The 20,165-nt window shown below is 38.9% G+C and overlaps 1 protein-coding gene across 2 annotated transcripts in view; it reads right to left on the bottom strand.

Annotated features, from left to right (window-relative positions):
• The window catches only part of ALG6 (ALG6 alpha-1,3-glucosyltransferase), a 40,132-nt gene that overhangs the window by 5,690 nt on the left and 14,277 nt on the right, over nt 1-20,165 (bottom strand). For both annotated transcript variants that reach the window (XM_037136262.2, XM_053655509.1), the window contains exons 6-14: nt 17,802-17,884; nt 17,087-17,151; nt 12,032-12,217; nt 11,321-11,456; nt 9,308-9,393; nt 7,636-7,720; nt 3,741-3,811; nt 1,590-1,658; nt 1,291-1,489 (exon numbers count right to left, since the gene is read on the bottom strand). In XM_037136262.2, coding sequence (XP_036992157.2) covers nt 1,291-1,489; nt 1,590-1,658; nt 3,741-3,811; nt 7,636-7,720; nt 9,308-9,393; nt 11,321-11,456; nt 12,032-12,217; nt 17,087-17,151; nt 17,802-17,884 — 980 coding nt within the window. The remainder of the gene's footprint in view (nt 1-1,290; nt 1,490-1,589; nt 1,659-3,740; nt 3,812-7,635; nt 7,721-9,307; nt 9,394-11,320; nt 11,457-12,031; nt 12,218-17,086; nt 17,152-17,801; nt 17,885-20,165) is intronic.

Below are 20,165 nucleotides of genomic sequence, written 5' to 3'. Positions count from 1 at the left end.
ACCAGTGAACAGTGGTTGGTTCTGTAAAAAGATCAATGAAACCAACAAACTAGCGAGGCTAACCAAGGAAGAAAAAGAGAAGACACAAATTCCCAAAATCAGGAATGAAAAACAGACACTACTCCTTACCAGACATAAAAATAAAAATAAATGATACAGGACTATTATGAACAACTATAAGCCAACAAATTAGATAACAGATGAAATGGATACACCACTACAACTATCTCAAGAAATACAGAAAGTCTAAATAGACCTATAACAAGAGATTGAATTAATCATTTTTAAAGTCCCGCAAGGGAAGGCCCAGGCACAGATGGCTTCACTGATGAGTTATATACCAAATGTTTATAAAAGAATTAATACCAGGCTTCATAAACTTCCAAAAAGTAGAAGTGGAGCACTGCCCAGTCATTCCGTTCGGCAGATGTTGGTATCAATCCTGACACCAAAACCAGGAAAAGACATCACAGGAAATGAAAACTGCACATCAATATCACTTATGAATATAGACCAAAAGTCTACAAAATACTGGCAAACCCAAACCAGTGGCACATAAAAACGATTGTACAGCATGATCACGTGGGACTTACCCCAAGAATGCAAGGTTAGTTCCACATAAAAAACAATGCAGCATACCACATTAAGAAGGGGGAAAATCACATGACCATATCATTAAATACACAAAAAGCAGGACAAAATCCAATAGCCTTTTATGCTAAAAAAAAAAACAATAATTAATTAAACAAATAAAGGAACTAGGAATAGAAGAACTTCCTAACCAAGTAAAGGCCATCAATTTAAAAACTCACAGCTAACACCTTAGTTAAAGTGAAAAACTGGACGCTTTCCCCCTGAAATCAGGAAGAAGAAGTGTCCACTCTTGCTGCTTGTTGTATTTACCGTTGTACTAGAGATTCTAGCCAGGGCAATGAGGTAAGGTGTTAAGGATTAAGTAGCAGCCCTGACTGATGTGGCTCAGCCGACATCATCCCACAAAGCAAAAGGTCACCAGTTCGGTTCCTGATCAGAGCACATGCCTGGGTTGCGGGCCCAGTCCCTGGTTGGGGCACGTGCAAGAGACAACCACCCCGATCGGTGTGTCTGTCTCACGCAGATGTTTCTCTCACACATCGATGTTTCTCCCCTCTCTGTCTCTCTCCCTCCCCTCTCTCTGAAAATAAAATCTTAAAAAAAACCACAACCAACTATAATACCAAGCTATAGTAATCAAGACAATGTGGTAACGCCATTAGCTAAGTACCATTTCTTAAAAACTGAACAACGTACCAAATGTTGTATAATTCTGGGAAGAAATGTAAAACATGGAAGATGTTTCCTCACAGAAATGGAAAAGGATTTCAGCTGTAGTTCTTCTTCTGAAGTCTTTTCAAAAATGGAAAAGGAAGTTGCACAAGCTATGAAAAACGCCATCGCTGTTACAACCGTGGGCATTAGGAGGTCATCCTTCAATAGGAGAGGGAGCATACTGTAAGGGAAACCAGAAACCATAATCACTCCGTAAAAACGCTTTAATGAGTTTATGAGAACTATACTGAAAATATTATATGGACATTGGTTTTACTCACCTAAATGTTGACACAAGTAAAAACCAAGTAGACATAAACGGAGTTTCACTTAAAACTAAGCAGACAGGTCTAAAATGATAAAGAAAAATAGTTTAATCTTATAGAATATAATTTCAACTCTTGTAAAAAAATATAAACACATTTTATGTCTTATTTTCAGGGTAGCTAAAAAAACAAAAACTGGAAACAGCCAGCAAGGTCTTCAAATGGACTGATTCATTTTTTTGTAACTATCAATCCAAACCAAGTGAGTCTAGCAGAGAGGTGTCAACTACTTAAGATAACTGGAAAGGTGCTCTTCCAGAATTCAGTCTACCAACAGAATACTTTTTCTCGGTCACACAAACAGTGGCTTTACAAAAAAGATCACATAAGTGGATCTAAACAGAGAAAGAGAGCCACTTCATGTATTTTATCTTACTCGGTGAACATGAAGTGAATTCCCAGTACAGTGGTTTTCAGACTTCTTTTTTCTGATCCTCCATGTTACACAGCACTCAGCCAAGTTAAAAACTCAAGTTGAAACAGAGGCTCATCCTCTGCCACTGAAGAGAGGGCAGCAGATGTAAAAAAGAACTCTAAAGGGAACAGGTGATGATGGCTGAATAAACGAAAAACCAATAGGAAGAGGCTACGTGAAAAGAGCAAGAGTGTAGGAACAGGAAGTGTAATGCCAATAAATGGAGCCACTGACTTTACCAAAGAGCTGTTTAGGGTCGCGCAAGTACAAACTGTGACTTTCTTACCATCAGCCCCTAGTCCCTTTACCTTCTAGGTTCACCTGTGGCAATGATGTTCAAGAAGGGGGCTGGACAGAAGACCTAGTCTCATCTCTGCCACTTACTTACTGTGTGTGCTTGAATAAATGATTAATTTAACCTTTTTTCTCATGTGTAATTGAAATAATAATAATCTTTTACATTGTTAAGTAGTTGAAAAAAACTCTTACAAGTATTATCTAGTAATCGGGGCCTAAAAGCTAATCTGAATGGTCAAATTACAGGTCACTGAACGGGCTACATTTCTATGGGGTAGAAATTCTAGGGAAAATGTACACCTTTAAAAGCAACACCTCTCCACAGTTCCATCCCCTGGCACTAGGGATTTGTGTACAGTCAGGCTAGCCTCATACAACGGTGGTAACTCAGGTCCAGACTTGGGAAGATGAAATCAAGCTGCCCTCCCAGACTGCAATGATATGAGGCTATTTTGTTCAGAGCAAAGAAGCCTTCCACATAGGCCAGCCCACCTTCCTATAAAGCTATGCACCGAGGCTTTAGTCCAAAGCTCTACCTTCCATTTGTCATTGGTCACTCTGTACGTTATCTTCCACAGGAGCCCAGCAAATAGGGTGAGGGATTTAGTGGCTGTGGGTTGGGATTCAAGTATTCCAATGTGTTCTGGGCAAATATTGAATACTCTTTGAATATTGGGATAATATACCCGTAACTGTCACCCAATTTCTGTGAAGACTAAGAAAGAAAATTTAATGGTCCTAAAACAAAGTAGTTTGGTTAGAGATTGCAAATAGGGTATAGCCAAAGGTTCTGCAAAACAAATAGAAAGGAGGCAACATATGAAAGCCACTAGAGAGGCGACTGGAGAGAGACGACTGTTGAACAGACATGGAAATGAAAAAGGTAACCACAACAAACACTCCAATCCAAGGAAAGCCGCTTTGGGAGACATATTTTTATTAGCATATAGAAAATATATGAAGAAACGGGCCCTGGCTAGTGTGGCTAAGTGGAATGAGTGCCAGCCTGCCAACCAAAGGGTCACCAGTTTAATTCCCAGTCAGGGCATATGCCTGGGTTGTGGGCCAGGTCCCCATTAGGGGGCGCTCGAGAAGCAACCATACACTGATGCTTCTTTCCATCTCTTTTCTCCCTCCCTTCCCCCTCTCTAGAAATAAGAGAAATAAGTATGTCAGTAATAATTCTATGAAATATTTTCAGTTTATAAAGAAGTAAAATTGTAAGAGATCATCATTCTGAAAAAAATTTGACTTAAATAATTTTATTCAACTATGTAACATTTGTGTAGTTGTTTTGCACTTAGGTAATTTTATATGAGTAATAAATTCAGTTATATGTTATAAACACACAATAAATAATAAATAAATAAAACACTAGAAACAGTTTTACTTACAATGATACCAAGAGAATGGACTTTTCGTGTACATGGAAAGAAAATAAAAAGAATGACAGCGCACAGGTAACCTTTGAGAAAAATGGGAAAAAGTAGAAAAATGAGATAAAACAACTTACAGAATATGATAGCAATTTAATTATGAATCTGAATAAAAATAACTTTAACTAAAACTTTAAAGTTTAATGTATCTTCCATCTAGAAGGAAATATATATATATATAAAACACTATTATGCAAAATATTTTATTCAAATATATAATCAAAATATTTTTGAAAAAACTGATTACACTATACTTAACTATCTAAAATAAACTCACTGATACTGTAATCAATAAACAAAACTACTAAATGCTTCAGACACAGTAATTACACCTGCATCCTCCCTTGGACTGTGACAATTTAAATTAAAAAGCAGGAAGGACAAGAAGGTCAAAATCTGAAACTGGCAAAACAAATCTATTTCAATGTTTTTAAGTCATGCATTTCAATAAAACATATTAAATGTTTTATAATCATTTCATTTATATAAATATTATTTCACCAATATGTGGAACATAAAACAAAAAAATAATAAGCTAACAAAACAAACTCATAGATACCAGACAACAGAATGGGAGTCACGAGAGGAGACAGGGGCTGGGAGGGGCTGACCTGGGTAAAGGGGTCAAACATATGGTGAGGGAATGAAACCAGACTTTGGGTGGTGACCGTGCAATAGAGTGCACAAGTGTTGGATTACAATCTTCTACACCTGAGAATTATGTAATGTTATTAATCAATGTTACCCCAACAAATTTAATTTTAAAAGAAAGAAAAAGAAAAAAGAAATGAAATGTGCACTTTACTAAACTATAGTAAGCATTTGTTATTTGGGGTTTTAAGTAAAAAATTACTTAGATCTATTTCTAGAAGTTTATACTCTGAATATCATACACATCCAATCTGGTTGTTTAAGCAAAAAACGTGGGTCATTCACTACCCTGTACCTGCTGCACATCCAACCCATCAGCAAACCCTCTACACCACCTCCTAACACAGTACCCGCCCACTTTTCTCCACTCCCTCTGCTGAGCGCCCCTCCTTTCTCTTGGGCTACTGCACTCACCTCCTAATCAGGAACACTCTGGCCTCCCTCCAATCCACTCTCCACTCTGCCACCATGTCAGATCACGTAAATTGTTTAAATTTCTTCGGCTACTTCACTTAGAATAAAATCCACACTCCTACATGATCTGGGCCCTGCCTTCCTCTTCCAGTCTATGACTGTCCACCAGCACTTCACACCTGTGCCCTTATGCCTCAAACATGCCAGATGTGTTCCTGCCTCGAGGAGAAAGTTGTTTTGGTCAAGTCAGAGCCCAGATCTCCTTGTGATTGGCTCTTTCTGGTCGGCCATTCTGGTCTGGGCTCAGTCGTCACTTCCCTGGAAAGGCCTGCCCTTACTCAGCCTACAGCAGTGCCTCCTCACCACAGCCCACCAGGATTCTTTTCACACAACAGTTTCCCTCCTGGCCCTCATTACTCCCAGGAATTCTCTTGTTCGCGCATGCATTTTGTTTACTGTAATTCTGCCACTACCGTAAAAGGCCCCGGTTAATAGAGCAGAAGTGTTAACTGCCATTCGCTTACATGCCAGTACCTAGAAAAGGACCTAACACATTAGAGAGAACTCCATAAACACTACCTGAGTAAACTAAATGTAAATCACTTTGCTGCTATAAATAATTAGTATTCATACTATCGACTACCTCAATTATAGACTTACACTGAGATTGGAACTGAGGATAATATCATCTTCATGGAAAGGAAAACACTTGAGTGAAAATTAGAAATGTTTTAAAGCTCTCAGAAGTATTCAATAAGAATTCAAAACATCACCAAACTCATTAACATAAGTCTTTTTTAGTTTTTTAAACAGAATGGCTGGTATTAAAACATAGCAAATAGAATAAAATTAGGGAACTCAAGAGAAAGAAAATGTTTCTATCTGGCTTTTAATCCCTAAAAGTAAATCATCTCTAGCACTGCCACCGTTACTCAAACCCTGAAATTCTGTTCCATTATCTTAGAAATATACCTGTATTTAGCATGCTACTTCCTAGAAAAATAGCACAATCTTGAGTACGCTTGCCAGTATTTCAAGTGAGGCCTATGGAAGCCATCAGAGCATTACTAACCACATCCCTCCTGATCCACAAGTCCTGTAGAATATTAGCTGTAAATGACAGTGTACTCAGAGTTCATTCACAAAGTGAAATAACAGGAATTGTCAATGAAAAGTTAACCGAAAAGAGAAGAACATGAAACTGTGGTACACAGTTTTACACTGTGGTACTCATGCACTTTGGAAATAGTTCACTGGTATGCTATGTTCCGGTTGCTTTTAGAATGCAATGTATGTAACGTGGCAGTCACGGAACTGAAACAAATTAGGACTTCTAAAGTGTTGTCCCCTTATAAAGCCTGCTGACTTACTGTTTGTGTAAGCCACATTTTCTTGACATATTAGAAGATATTTTTCAATGTCATTTTATGGGCCAGGGCGCACAGGAACAAAACGGTCAGTGCCATGGGAATACAACCTGGAGGAGTCTGTAAGCCCGTTCAGAGGATTCCCTAAAGTCCAGCATGGGGAACCAAAGCATCTTCAAACTGGCACAAGTCATCTTCCCGAAACAGAAACCTGTCCCCTCCTACACTTAAAAATATTTTTTTAAGCTCTTCTTGCATACAAATCCAACTCCAACTTACTCAACCCAACGTTCAAGCTCTTACACAATTTGATCCTTTTTTTTTAAAGATTTTATTTGTTTAGAGCCCTGGCTGGTGTAGCTCAGTGGATTTTGTGCGGGCCTGTGAACCAAACGATCACAGTTCGATTCCCAGTCAGGGCACATGCCTGGGTTGCAGGCCAGTTCCCAGCAGGGGGCGCACCAGAGGCAAACATACACTGATATTTCTCTCTCTCCTTCTCTTCCCCTATAAAGATAAATAAAATCTTTAAAAACAAACAAATAAATAAATCGAACTTCATCAAAATGAAAAATTAAAAAAAAAGATTTTATTTATTTAGAAACTGGGGAACGGAGGGAGAGAAACACCAATGTGTGACAGATACAACTATCAGTTGCCCCTTGCATACCCCCAGCTGGGCACTTGGCCCACAACCCAGGCATGTGCCTGGGAACTGTACTGGTGGCCTTTGATTTGCAGGCTGGCATTCAGTCCACTGAGCCACACCAGCCAGGCCATGGTCTTTCTGACACTTACCTCTCACTATATCCTGTCTTCAACACACACACACACATACACACACACATACATGTACACATCACACAAATTTCATTATTCAGTAACTGTTCTAGAGCATTCCCTATCTTTCCTCATCTCTGTACCTTCTAACTCTTCCTCCTGTCTTGAATTCTCTTCTGCTATATAACCTTCTTTTCCAAATCTTGCCCAGCTTTCAAAATTTGGCTCCATTCCCACTTGCTCTAAAAGGCTGCCTAACATCTGCACCCTAAGTAGTTAATATCTACTTTTCCTGCACAATCATGGCACCTAATTTGTACCAAATAGAACTTAATGCCACCTACTTTAGCACAAAATTATTTAAGTATATGTCTATCACATTGTTTTCTTCTTTGCGTTCCCTCATTGACTAATAATACAAAACAGCACTTAAATATTTATCTGTTGAATGAACTGAAAGATTCTAATTGCTCGACCTAGTGCCCAACGCAGCACCTACGTATGTCAGACACTCAACAAATGTTGGTCAAATAAATGAATGTCCCAATTCAAGGAAGCTGTTCAAAGCAAGAAAATAATTCTCTATTTTTAAAAGATCAGATGCTGCAAGAATTAAGTACCTAAAGTAATGAGAAACTTACCAGAGAAAATCTGAATGCTTTGGGACAGGGCTGGAGTGTTAATTTTATACACGCAGGAAGCAGGCTCAAAAATGTAAAACAAAAGCTAAAAAATTAATTTAAAAACATTTGTTATCTTTGTAGAGTAAGGATCACATTACTTATCAACTTAAATTGCTTTCAAATTAAAGTTTATTTTCATTTTTTCAATTTAAGACTAAACATTTAAATAAAACCCTTACAATGAAACATGTACACTCTTTAATATATACATGATTTTATAATACAGAACATTATAATTTTAAATGTTGCTTATATTATTTTACTAATTAGTATCATTTATAGAAAAGATACAAAGATAGCTAAATATCAATTATCAAACACTCAAAATAAGAAAATATAGCCAGGTAAAAAGAGACAATGCTATATTTGTAACAGAAACATTCATTAAATGTACTCATTAGAGAATCTCTCTGGCACTAGCCGAGGTTGCAGGCTGGATTCCAGGTCAGAGCACACCGAACATGCCTGGGTTGCAGGTTCAGTTCCCAGTCGGGGCACTTCCAAAGAGGCAACTGATCAATGTATCTTTCTCACATCAATACTTCTCTCTTTCTCTTTCTCCCTCCCTTACCCTCTCCCTGAAATCAATAAGCCTGTCTTCGGGTGAGGATATAAGTAAGTAAGTAAATAAATAAATAAATAAGCAAGCAAGAAAGCTCTCTCTCTCTGGCCTCATTTCACAAAGGCTGATTATCTGACTTTTAAGCCCATGGAAAATAAAAAATTAACAAGTTAGAAAGGGAGTGGGAAGCTGCTAGAACTTCTCCTGGGGGTGGCTGGTGGGCAGGGGGAAAAAGAACTCAATGAGCGGAGCCATCTGGAGCCATGAGGTACCATGGCAAACAGCCCTTGAGAGCCCTGGGAAAAAGGACTGTAACACAACACAGTAACGGATTTTCCCCTTGTGGTGGCCTCCTGGTGTGTCAACTTGTCTAAGCTGAACTACAGTCCTTGTTACATGGGCTACAAGGGACCTTCCTGAAAGAACTCAAGGACAGAGGAAGGCAGCGCCCATTTTGTAGCACACACACACTTAACCTTGGTGCTGCTCGGAGACTTTGCAGATCTAATAAATGTGCCTCATCCGTTGATTTTTAGTTAATCTGTAGGAAGACAGTCTAGGGTGCGCCTGACTCAATCAGCTGGAAACCCTTTTCAAGGGCTTAGTCCTGCCCTAAGCTCAGAGATTCTTCACAGCAGCTGGGTCTGAAGCACACTCCTCCTTCCCCTTAAATACGCCTTCCTGAGGCCTTGTGGACTTCCAGTTTGCTTAGCCAGCCCCCGCAACTGTATAAGCTATTTCCTCACAGCAAATTTGTGCATGCGGGGACACACACACACAGACCTACTCACTCTCCTCCTCTAGTTGGACCCTGACTTGTACACCGCTGAAAATCAGGACTCTTCATGTTCACTCATGCTGAGCGTATGCTCTGTTCAAGGAAGAGGCAAGCAGGTACAATCCAGGAAGATTTTCACGTAAAGTATTTCAAATAAAAGAGTGTTGTATAGAGGAGTTGTATTACGTTATGTGGAAAATTCCCTAATAATGCCAGGTAGGTAAGATATTACCATAACACTTTTAGAGAAAAGCATATAAAACACTATATACAAACTTTGTGTCTCTTACCTGATTATTATCTGGGTGTCACGGGGCAAAATATCCTTGACCTTCAGAAAGACACTTAAGCTGCACCAGAGATTGGCTACTTTATCCTTAGAAGAGATGTCTTATTAGTTTTACATTCTCATATAATTGAAAGAAATATTAAACTCCACCACCTACAGCCCATAACCTCTAAATAAACTGTATTCAGAATTTTATAACTAAGTTGATTGAACTTTCCAAGTAAGGCATACATACACACACAGACTAGCACTTTTCATCTTTTTGCAATGGAAATTGATCTAAATCACTAGCCAACCATAATCTAGATGTTCCCAAGAAACACTACTTCTCAAAGAACAGCACACTATCCCTAAATAATCAAGTTATTCATCTTTGGGAATTTTTCCAGAAATCTTTTGTTTTCCTAATTTTTAAAACACATATTATGTGACCCATGTTATCCCACATCTGAAATTATCTAATATAACTGCCTTGCTACTAGCAATGACGAGAGGGAATTGCTAATACACCAGCAAGTTTAAAGACATCAGCAGTTGTGCCAGGATCACGTTCAAAATTACACTCGTGACTACAGCTCTCTGTTCGCAAAACCCGTCCTCCACACAGCTGCCGACTCTCAGCTGTGCGGGCCTAACGTGAAGAAAGTGGCCGTGGCCGGACAGCTGCACCGTCCTCCTTCCCTCGGTTGGATCAAAGAACATGCTCTTCGGACTCGGAGAGCAGCAAGTGAATGGAGGTGGCGAGCAACACCGTCAAACAATTATGAGATACTCATTTTTATAATTATCGTGATAAACACCATTTTTGAAATGGAAGGCAAGGCAAATAACCAGGAAGCTCACAGAGAGAATTAAACTTTGTATGAGTTGAGGTTAGAAAAATATAAAGTGAGGAGCACAATGTTCAAAGTGCAAATCACAGCTTTGCCACACACTAACTATATGACCTCAGTTTTCCGGTATGTAAAGTGGGTACAGTAGCTACCTTGGAGCCACTGTAAGGATCAAATAAAATCACATGAGAGGTGTCTGGCACCTAACGATGGTGATAATAACAGTGATTAGTTATCATCAGCAGCAGCAGCAGCATCTCCACTGACATGTAAGTCACACATTCTTCCTTCACAAAAACCAGATGCTCTCAAGTCTCTCAAACTGCTGGTTCCATCCTCTCACAGATCCGATTTACAGATTCAAAAACTAGGAAGATACATAGACTTTTCTAACTCTTTTTAAAAGAAATGTTTATTCAAAAGCAAATTATCTATAAATATGCTGTCTCTGTCAGACTTTATTAAAGGCCTTTTTGTTTCAGAAAAATGGTTTGTTTAATTTAATTACTAAATCTAAGTCATCAAATTATCCGTGTAATAAAAGTTTAACAAGAGTGATTAAGCTGGCATTAAATGAAATGAAAGACTCTCATTAATAATTACTATGGGTGAAGGTTATATTTATATATCTCATAAGGAATTATGAGAGCTATCGAAGGAAACATGATTATTAGTTTAATAATTTCCTAAGACCAAAAAAAAGAATATAAGCCATTTTTTAATATATTTATTGATTTCAGAGAGAGAAAGGGGGAAAGAAAGAGACATCAATTAGTTTTTCCACTTATTTATGCATTTACTGGTTGCTTCATGTATGTGCCCTGACTGGGGGTTGAACCCACAACCTTATCATTTAGGATGACGCTGTAAACCAAGAAAGCTACCAAGCCAGGGCTGTAGCTGCAACTTCTCACACTGTCTTTCATTATGAACCCTATTTCATTACAAAAAAATGTATAATTGAATTATAGATCTCATGATGCCATAAATATTACCATGCATGTAATGCCAGCTGAACATGCCAGCTGAGCTAGAGATTATAAACTGGATTAAATCATTGGCAAGGAATGATTGCGAGGAGAGAGGAGCTAAAGTTACTATTCCCTGCATGTCTTCTACAGGAAATCCCAGAGGTCACAGGAAAGGGAGCAGAAAGGGGTGAGAGGAGTTTTTAAACATGCCTCGAATAACCCACGATCGACTGGGAAGAGCCTCCTCAGAACCTGCAGGGTTTGCTCCTTCTCTGGAAAGAACGGCAGCCAGCAGAGAATGAAGGAAGCCACCACAGTGCCAGCCAGCTTAATTAACAATACAAACCTGGAAGAAAAACAAAGGCAACCGACAAGACAGGGAGAGGTTAATACTTCTGAGAAATCAAGCTCCATCTCACTAAATATAACAAATGCAAATGGAGAGTCATGATAAATCTGCGCCACTGATACAGGTTTAAGATAGGAATCTACTCAAATCAGAGTGAAGAAATTCAAAACCATTGAGATGTGCACTTCTCCACCAAAAAAACCATCATCATCCTAATTAACATTTAATTTAGATGCCATTCCTATGCAGCCATGAAGAAAAACGTCAAATCAGGACGTATTTCTAATTAGAATATAATCTAACATGCTCTTAAATGGATGAAATCCTTCATCAGTGCCGTAACAAACCAACCCACGCTACCTCCAGTAAGTGTACATTGATCAAAATATTTTTCTAGTTAGAAAAATTTTAAATGACAAAGAACATGACTTAATCTCTCTTCCCACTCACCCCTTAGCCAACACAGTAATAAGAAATCACCAAAGATAAGGCAAAAGACTACCTTCCTCCAGGTAAGTCTGCCACATAAATTCTCTGAATTGTTACAATTCCGGTATTTAAAAGCCACTCACCCTTTTCCTTTCAGACCTTTTTTAAAACACTTGCCAAGTAAAAAGCAAAAAAATGGCAAGGAGTGGTAAAGTTCCATCTGTTTATAGTTTAGAGCTAAGCAAAATGCCAGTGATCCCAGCACGTCCCAGTGGCAAGAGACTCCGAGAACGCCCCACAAGGCAAGGCCGAGACTCACGGAATTGTACCTGTTCGCGGGTCAAGGAAACCGTCTCCATAATTAGAAGGGGCAGATCTTGCATTTTATAGTGTATTTTTTACACAACTTTAAAATACTATTTAATGAAAGCTATTTCTAAATAGAAATTCAAAGTATTTAAGTGGTAAACATTGGAAATCATAAAGAAGGGCCTCAGATATATTAAATCTACTGTTTAAGTATATTTTATTGGTTATGCTATTACAGTTTTTCCCCCCTCCGCCCTGCACCCCCAACCCTCCAACAGTCCTCCCCTTAGCTCATGTCCATGGGTTGTACACATACGTTCTTTGAATTCTCTGTTTCCTATACCATTCTTAACCTCTCCTCATCCACTTTTATGCCCAACTATGCTTCATATTCCCTGTACCTTCCCCCCCGAAAACCCACCATGTGATATCCATTTCTCTGATTCTGTTTCTGTTCCACTGTGTGTTTAGTTTTTGTTTTCATTGTTTTATTTTTTTTTTTGGTTCTGTTGCTGATAGTTGTGAGTTTTTTGTCATTTTGCTGTTTATAGTTTTTGATGTTCAATTTCCTAGATAAGTCTCTTTAACATTTCATATAATAAGGGGTTGGTGATGATGAACTCCTTTAACTTGACCTTATCTGGGAAGCACTTTATCTGCCCTTCCATTCTAAATGACAGCTTTGTTAGATAGAGTAATCTTGGATGTAGGTCCTTGCCTTTCATGAATTCAAATACTCTTTCCAGTTCCTTCTTGTCTGTCAGGTTTCTTTTGAGAAATTAGCTGATGGTCTTATAAGCATTCCTTTGTAGGTAACTGTCTCCTTTCCTCTTGCTGCTTTTAAGATTCTCTCTTTATATTTAATTTTGGGTGACTTAATGACAATGTGCCTTGGTGTGTCCTTTTTTTTTAAAATTTCTTATTGATTATGCTGTTACAGTTGTTCTAGTCCCCCTTTCATTCCCCTCCACCCTACCCCCCCCGTCCCCACCAGTACCCCCCCTTTAGTTTATGACCATGTGTCTCAAGTCCTTTAGATTCTACATTTCCCACACTATTCTTGCCTCCCCTTCTATTTTCTATCTACTGTCTATGCTCCTTATTTTCTGTACCTTCTCCCCCCTTCTCCTCCGCCCACTCCCCTGTTGCTAACCCTCCTTGAGATCTTCATTTCTATGTTTCCACTCCTGATCTAGCTGTCCTTTTAGTTTGCTTTTGTTTTAGGTGTGGTTGTTAATGGTGTGTCCTTTTTTGGGTCCAACTTCTTTGGGACTCTCTGGGCTTCCTGGGCTTACTAGGCTTCCTGGAATTCTATTTCCTTTGCCAGATTGGGAAAGTTTTCCTTCATTATTTGTTCTAATAAGTTTTCAATTCCTTGCTCTTGTTATTCTCCTTCTGGCACCCTTATAATTCAGATACTGGAACGTTTAAAGTTGTCCCAGCCTCTCTTCATTTTTTTAAAATTCTTGTTTCTTCATTCTGTTCCAGTTGGATGTTTATTTCTTCCTTTTGTTCCAAATCATTGATCTGAGTCCTGGTTTCCTTCCTATCACTGTTGGTTCCCTGAATATTTTGCTTTATTTCACTTTGGGTGGGTTTCATTTGTTCTTTTATTTTCAACCAAGCTCAGTCAGTTCTGTGATCATCTTGATTACCAGAGCTTTGAATTCTCCATCAGACAGCGTGGCTATCTCCTCATTGCTTAGCTCTTTCTCTGGAACTTTGTTCTGCTCTTTCATTTGGGCCCTGTTTCTTTGTTTCATGGCACCTGTTTAGTTATAAGGGGTCGGGGCCTTAGGTATACACCAGGGCAATGCGACCACCCTCTTTGCTACTCTGTGGGGGGCTGTCTGTGGGGGAGTGGCCGGAGAGGGAACAGTGCAGCTCACTTGCTGGGCTCTAGCCCCACTTTCCAACGAGTGAGACTGGGAGTTTCTCCCACTGTGGAAACCCCTGCCATAGTCCACAGTCGGCTCGAAGGCTCCGTTTCCTGTTAAGTCAGCCCTGCCCACGAAGTCAGATGCCTCCCCTCAGATTCTCTCCATCCGCCCATCTGCCCCCATCTCACTCTTTACCAGTCTGGTTGGTCTGGTTGGCTGTTTCTTTAATTCCTTGTTGTCGGAGTTCCATGCAGTTTGATTTTCTGGCACTTCTGGTTGTTTATTGATTTTAGATCAGTTGTTATCTTCCTTTTGGTTGTGTGAGGAAGCAAATGGTTTCTACCCATGCCTCCATCTTGGCTGGAAGTCTGTCATCAGGATCTGATGAAGCAGCTGCAGTCATACTGGTTCTCCGTCATCTCCCATCCCCAGGGAACAACCTGGTTCAAGCCCCAGGTTCCAGAGGGAGGTGGCCAGCCTGAAGATTTTGACCTGTGGAAGATTACTGGCCCTTTATAAAAGGATGTAAGTCAGGAACTGCCAAACAGAAAGATGCAGAGGGCAAGGCTCCGGCATGGAACTTCTATGGCCCCTCCAGGTGCGCCATTGCAAAAACACCCCAACATGTTCACCTGCTTGGAAGCTCCTAAAGCTGTTAAAGAGAGTAACTGATTTGTGCAGATTTAAAATGACTCTAAATAGTTAACACGTATCTTTGTTTCTGCTAGACTATTTCACAATTATTACTAAAATAACATACCAAAATCTAGAGAATAAAATGATACTTCAAAAATTTTTTAAAACATAAAATTTACTGATGTCAGTATAATTCCTCAATAATGTGCATCAATATAACTAATATATGTGCTTGATTATAAACTAATAACATTGTTATATTAAAACTTCACAATTAAATTTTTAGTTCAAAATGGTGAGCTAAGCCCTAATGTTTACTTCTTCCTCCCTAGACCCCCTTAAAATGATAGGGAATTTTTAAAAGTATAAATTCACAGCCATAAAGAGAACTGGAAAATAGGTTACAACAGATCAAGATTTCAACCCATTTCCAGAAGACAGAAAGTGGTAACAAATAAAACAAGACGGAAGAAGCCACAACACAGAAGCAGCTTAGACAAGCAAGGCACCCACCCGCCCTGCAAGCCCCTAGGGAACTCTGCAAACACCAAGTAGGTCAGAGGGTCTGAGTAATATTTGAAAAGAAAACATGAGGATTAACTGAAAATCCCTAGATGAAGAAATCAAATCCCACCTCACTCCTGTGCAAAAGACAATCTGGCAGCCAAAGCATTTACCACTTCCCATGCCCCACCTGCCCCAAGCAACAAAAGAAGGGCTATTTCTACAAAGAAACAGAATAAACCTCCTGGGACAGCTAGTGGGGAAGTTAACACTATGGTGCAAAGCCCTCCACACTCTGATATTTAAGGATCCCAGAGCACACAGGCCAGCTCCCTGCCCACTTCACCTCCAGTGGACCAAATAAAAAGCTCACGTGCAGCTTTTTGTGTCTGATTCTCAAATAACAATAGAATAAACATTGAAGAAAAAACCTACCAAAATGAAAAGGGAAAATATTGACCCTATATGAATGGGAATAATTCAGAAAAAGGTGAGAAAAAAAAGTAAATTGAAATTTAAGATATGCTTAACAAAACAAATTAAATTTAATAGAAGTGTTAGAGATATGTGTACAGAGACATTTACAAAAATATTCATGGCAGCATATTCATCACAGCCAAAACCCAGAGGCAATCCAAATGTCGACTAGTAGGAGAATTCTGTGTATTCTTGCAGTGGAGTATTATAAAGCAATGAAAGTGAACAAACCACAGCTGTGCACAACCACATGAATAACTCTCACAAACAAAATGATGAGCGCCAAACAACAAACACAAAGGAATATCCAGTGTGTTGTCTCTTTTACACAAGGTTATAAAGGGGGGGACTAAACTAGAACACTAGTACCTGGCCACGTTTGGGAAAGGAGGCGACAGGAGTGCCCAGGAGGCGGACAGGTGTGGCGTGGGTACTGGCAGTGCGCTGTTTTCTATACGGGTTACAGTTTGCCAATTCACCACACTGCGCACTTACCTTCAGTGCACTCTTCTGTGTTGGTGTTATATTTCTAAGTAAATATAGCTTTAACTATCTTGTAAACAACTTTTTTTCCTTTCCTTATAACAGTATTTTGTATCCAATAACCCTGATTTTACAATGCCAAAAAAACACCAAAAAACCTCAATGAGGAAAGTGGACAGATTAAAAAATATGATAAAAACAACTATAGATCTGACTACCTTTTGCAAGTTGTTGACAGACACACATATCAATTTTATTATAACTAAAAGGGATTGGCATCAAAAGGAGAAACTAATAGTTAAGCAATCATGTAGCTGTGAACTATGTCTTTTGCGGGTACAGATAGTAACATTTAATACCCTAGAAGATAAACTGTAGAGCCAGGTACAGATTTTTATCAACTTTTCTCCAAGATTCGTTTACTTGAATGTTCCTTATCTTAGTTATCAAAACCACACATTAAATCCACATAGTAAATTTTAGTCATTTGGTTTATTTCCTGAAGCTTCCAGCTATAACTGTTACAGAAACACGTCGTTTTAAAACTGAGAAAACTATATTGTTCTTCCTTTTCGGTGTCGGGTAACAGCTCCAAAAGATAGGAGGCACGTCACACCTTTTTCAAATTAGGAGAGTGTAACTACACGTGGCCCTTTTTCTCCCACTCCCCAGAAGAGCTAATCAGTTATCAAGTCAAACTGGTGTGAAAAAGCAATTCTACCTTTAACAACTCTTTACTTTACCATTTAAATAAAAGCTTCATGAACAGATCCTTCTATATCACTGTGAAAAGACTTTATATAAGCAAGTACCCTAACAGATATCACAGAATGACAACATCACACAAATTGAGCCTAGATTTCATAATGTGTATCCATCTGACTTAATTTCTAAATTAGTAAAGGATACTGAAAATGTCCATAGTCAATAAGAATAAGGCCTGGATACAGCAATATGCATAATACATTAGCAACCTGTGAAGAAAAATACTGTGAATTAGGAGAGTAACCTGTTACTTGAATCAAACAGGGTAAAAGTGTAGTTTCATTTAACACAATAGCAAATGCTCCCCCTCTTACCTTCTAGTTATCAAAAAATTTCATTTTTATAAAAACAACTCTAAAGACAAGTTTTCATGGAGGTGATACTTCACGGACAGGATACGTCAGTAAAAAGGAAAAAATCACTAAAATGTATTTGTCAGAGAAAGCATGTCTAGATACACAGATCACAGACATTAACCTAATGACTGTCTAATATAAAAATCACCAAAGGGAGCGCTGGTTACTGTGACTCTGACACCCTGCAGCAGCTTTTCACGTGCCTGTCAGTACGGTCATTCTCACACGCAGACTCAAACCCAGAGCTCCCGTTCAGTGACATTCAACATGCTGTGCAATCCAGCAGTAAACAACTTCCAGAATTCAGTGCATCTCATTATTATAGTTGGGCATTAAAATAATTAAGGTAAGTTGATGTTTTCTAAATGAAAATTAATGAACAGAGATAAACAATGCCCTATTAGTATTTATTCCCAAAAGCACAGCTTCCTTAAGCTCCATACTAAATAGTTAAACTAATAAAAGATTTCAGATATGAAATATCAGGTTGTTTGGAAACTTACCTTTTTCTTACTTGACATTTCTTTTAAACAACAACAGTACAGAACCACTGCAGGTATGTAAATCAGCAAGTCAGCAATTAACACTGAAAAAAACAAGTAAATGATTTTAATTATGAGACCATCAGCATCTATACACAATACTGTATTGACTGTCTCCCTCCCTCCAACTCTGAGTGGGAATTCTGTTAACACAAGGTTCCCACCCACCCTGGACAGGTCCTTTATGTGAGAGTACTCTCTATTCACTTCACCTCTGTCAAATTTCTACTGATATGGTATTACAGTCTCTTTCCTTAATTTTCTCTAACAAATTCACTTATTAAATCAATCAGCTATATCCAAAAGTAATTCTCTCTTTGCTCTGACTTGAACTTAACAATTAAGATTACTGAAAGCAAAGGTAGACATTTTTTTTAATATCTTTATATTCCAAATTTTCTGGTGTGAATACCTCAAATGCAGTGATTGATACACAGGAATCTTTTAAAAGTATTACTTAAAAATACATAAACTTTTACTAATTAATATATATAAAGAACCTGAGAGACCCAGGTGAGGGGGAAACTTAAGAAATGTTTTTATAACAACAAAAAACCAACTCTCATAACTCTACATGTCCAATCTTTTTAGACCAAAGAAAAGCAAATAATGTACATTAATTTCTTCAACAGTACAGCACAGCTATCCAGAGAGCCTATTTTTTTCTTGTACTACACAAAATGCAATGTCCAGAACAAGGTAAATGACAGAAAAGTGTCAGCGTTGGAGGCATGTGATCTACTTCTTGCTCCGGATGCCACATTTCAGATGACACTGGCAAACCGAAACATATTCCAAGGAGTACAACCAGAGGCCTCAAAACCATGATCACATTCAACAAACTGGTCATCTAAGAGATAACTCAAGTACCTCAGAATGTCTTACATGGGGAAAAGGTGACTTCAAAAGTCTTCAGGTATTAAGTATACACATAACAGATCAGACTTGTTCTGTGTAGCTCAAGGAAACAGAACCCAAAATCACTAGTGGAGGATCAATATAAGAAGGAAATTTTTAATGACTGAGGCTCTCTTAAAATAAAATAGTGCGTAAAGACTGTGAGTTCCTGCCCTGGCCAGGTAGCTCAGTTGGTCAGAATGTCGACCCAATATGCCAAGGTTGCGGGTTCCACCTCCAGTCAGGGCACATGTAAGAAACCACCAATGAATGCATAGATGAGTGGAACAACAGATCAGTGTTTCTCTCTCTAATCACCCCCCAAAATAAATAAATTTATTTAAAAAGATGGTGAGGTCTCTGCAGATACAAGGGAGAACCAAAAATAAAACAAAACAAATAAACAAAAAAGCTGGAATTATTTTCTGGAGGGAGAGCCTCTTGTAGTAGAGGCTTCCCCTGTCAGGTGAGTGTGCTAGGAACCCACCAGTATCACTGTACCAGCTGGTGTTGTTGTGAGAGGCTGCGTTACGGGTGCACCTGCCCACACCACAGAACAAAAACAGCAGGACCCTGGTGCCCCCTCATTCAGCCGATTGTGCCCCAAGTGACTTTTTTTTGTTTCTCCAGATTTAAAAAGTCCTTAAAGGGAAATGTATTGCCAATGTGGGAGAGGTGAAACGAAAAATGGCAGAAGCACTAAGAGGCATCAAAATCGACAAGTTTAAAAACTGTTTTGAGCAGTGGAAAAAACATCTCAATAGGAGTTTTGCATCAAATGGAGAGTATTTTCAAGGTGACTTAAGGTTAAAGATGTAAGAATAAATACACTATTTTTTATAAATAAATTCCGATTTGGGGGAGCCCCCCTTATGGTACTGGTTGAAAAGCTAGGTGACTCTGTGGTGAGTATGCAGTTCAGACAGGACTGAAGCACTGCGGGGAAAGGGAACGGTGTGGGGGAGGGGAGATGGGCAAGGCATTTCCTCTCGGGCCTGAGATTCCACACCTGGATGAATAACCAAGAGAACAAACTACTAAATTTAGGCCAATTAAGGAAAAGTTCCAGGCTAGCAATAAAGTCTAAATCATGTAAAGCTTTTACAGCAATCTAAACTTATTACCTTCAACTCTTAGAACAAAGACAGTAAATTCTCCATAAACATTTGATAAGTGGATTATTTAATTTAGCAACAAGGCATAGCAACTCAATGAATGCAATACAACTGTAAAGTTTACTTTAAGAAAAAGACCAAAGGGCCCTGGCTGGTGTGGCTCAGGGGATTGAGCTGGGGCTGCAAACCAAAGGGTTGCTGGGTCAAATCCCAGTCAGGGCACATGCCTGGGTTGCAGGCATGGTCCCCAGTGGGAAGCAGGCAAGAGGCAACCACACATTGATGTTTCTCTCCCTTTCTTTCTCCTTCTCTT

This window comes from Artibeus jamaicensis, unplaced genomic scaffold (assembly GCF_021234435.1).
Source record: "Artibeus jamaicensis isolate MK-2021 breed Jamaican fruit bat unplaced genomic scaffold, CSHL_Jam_final scaffold_1019, whole genome shotgun sequence".
NCBI classification, from domain to species: Eukaryota; Metazoa; Chordata; class Mammalia; order Chiroptera; family Phyllostomidae; genus Artibeus; species Artibeus jamaicensis.
Note: the sequence above shows the minus strand (reverse complement) of the source record. Positions and strands in the feature narration are given on the sequence as shown.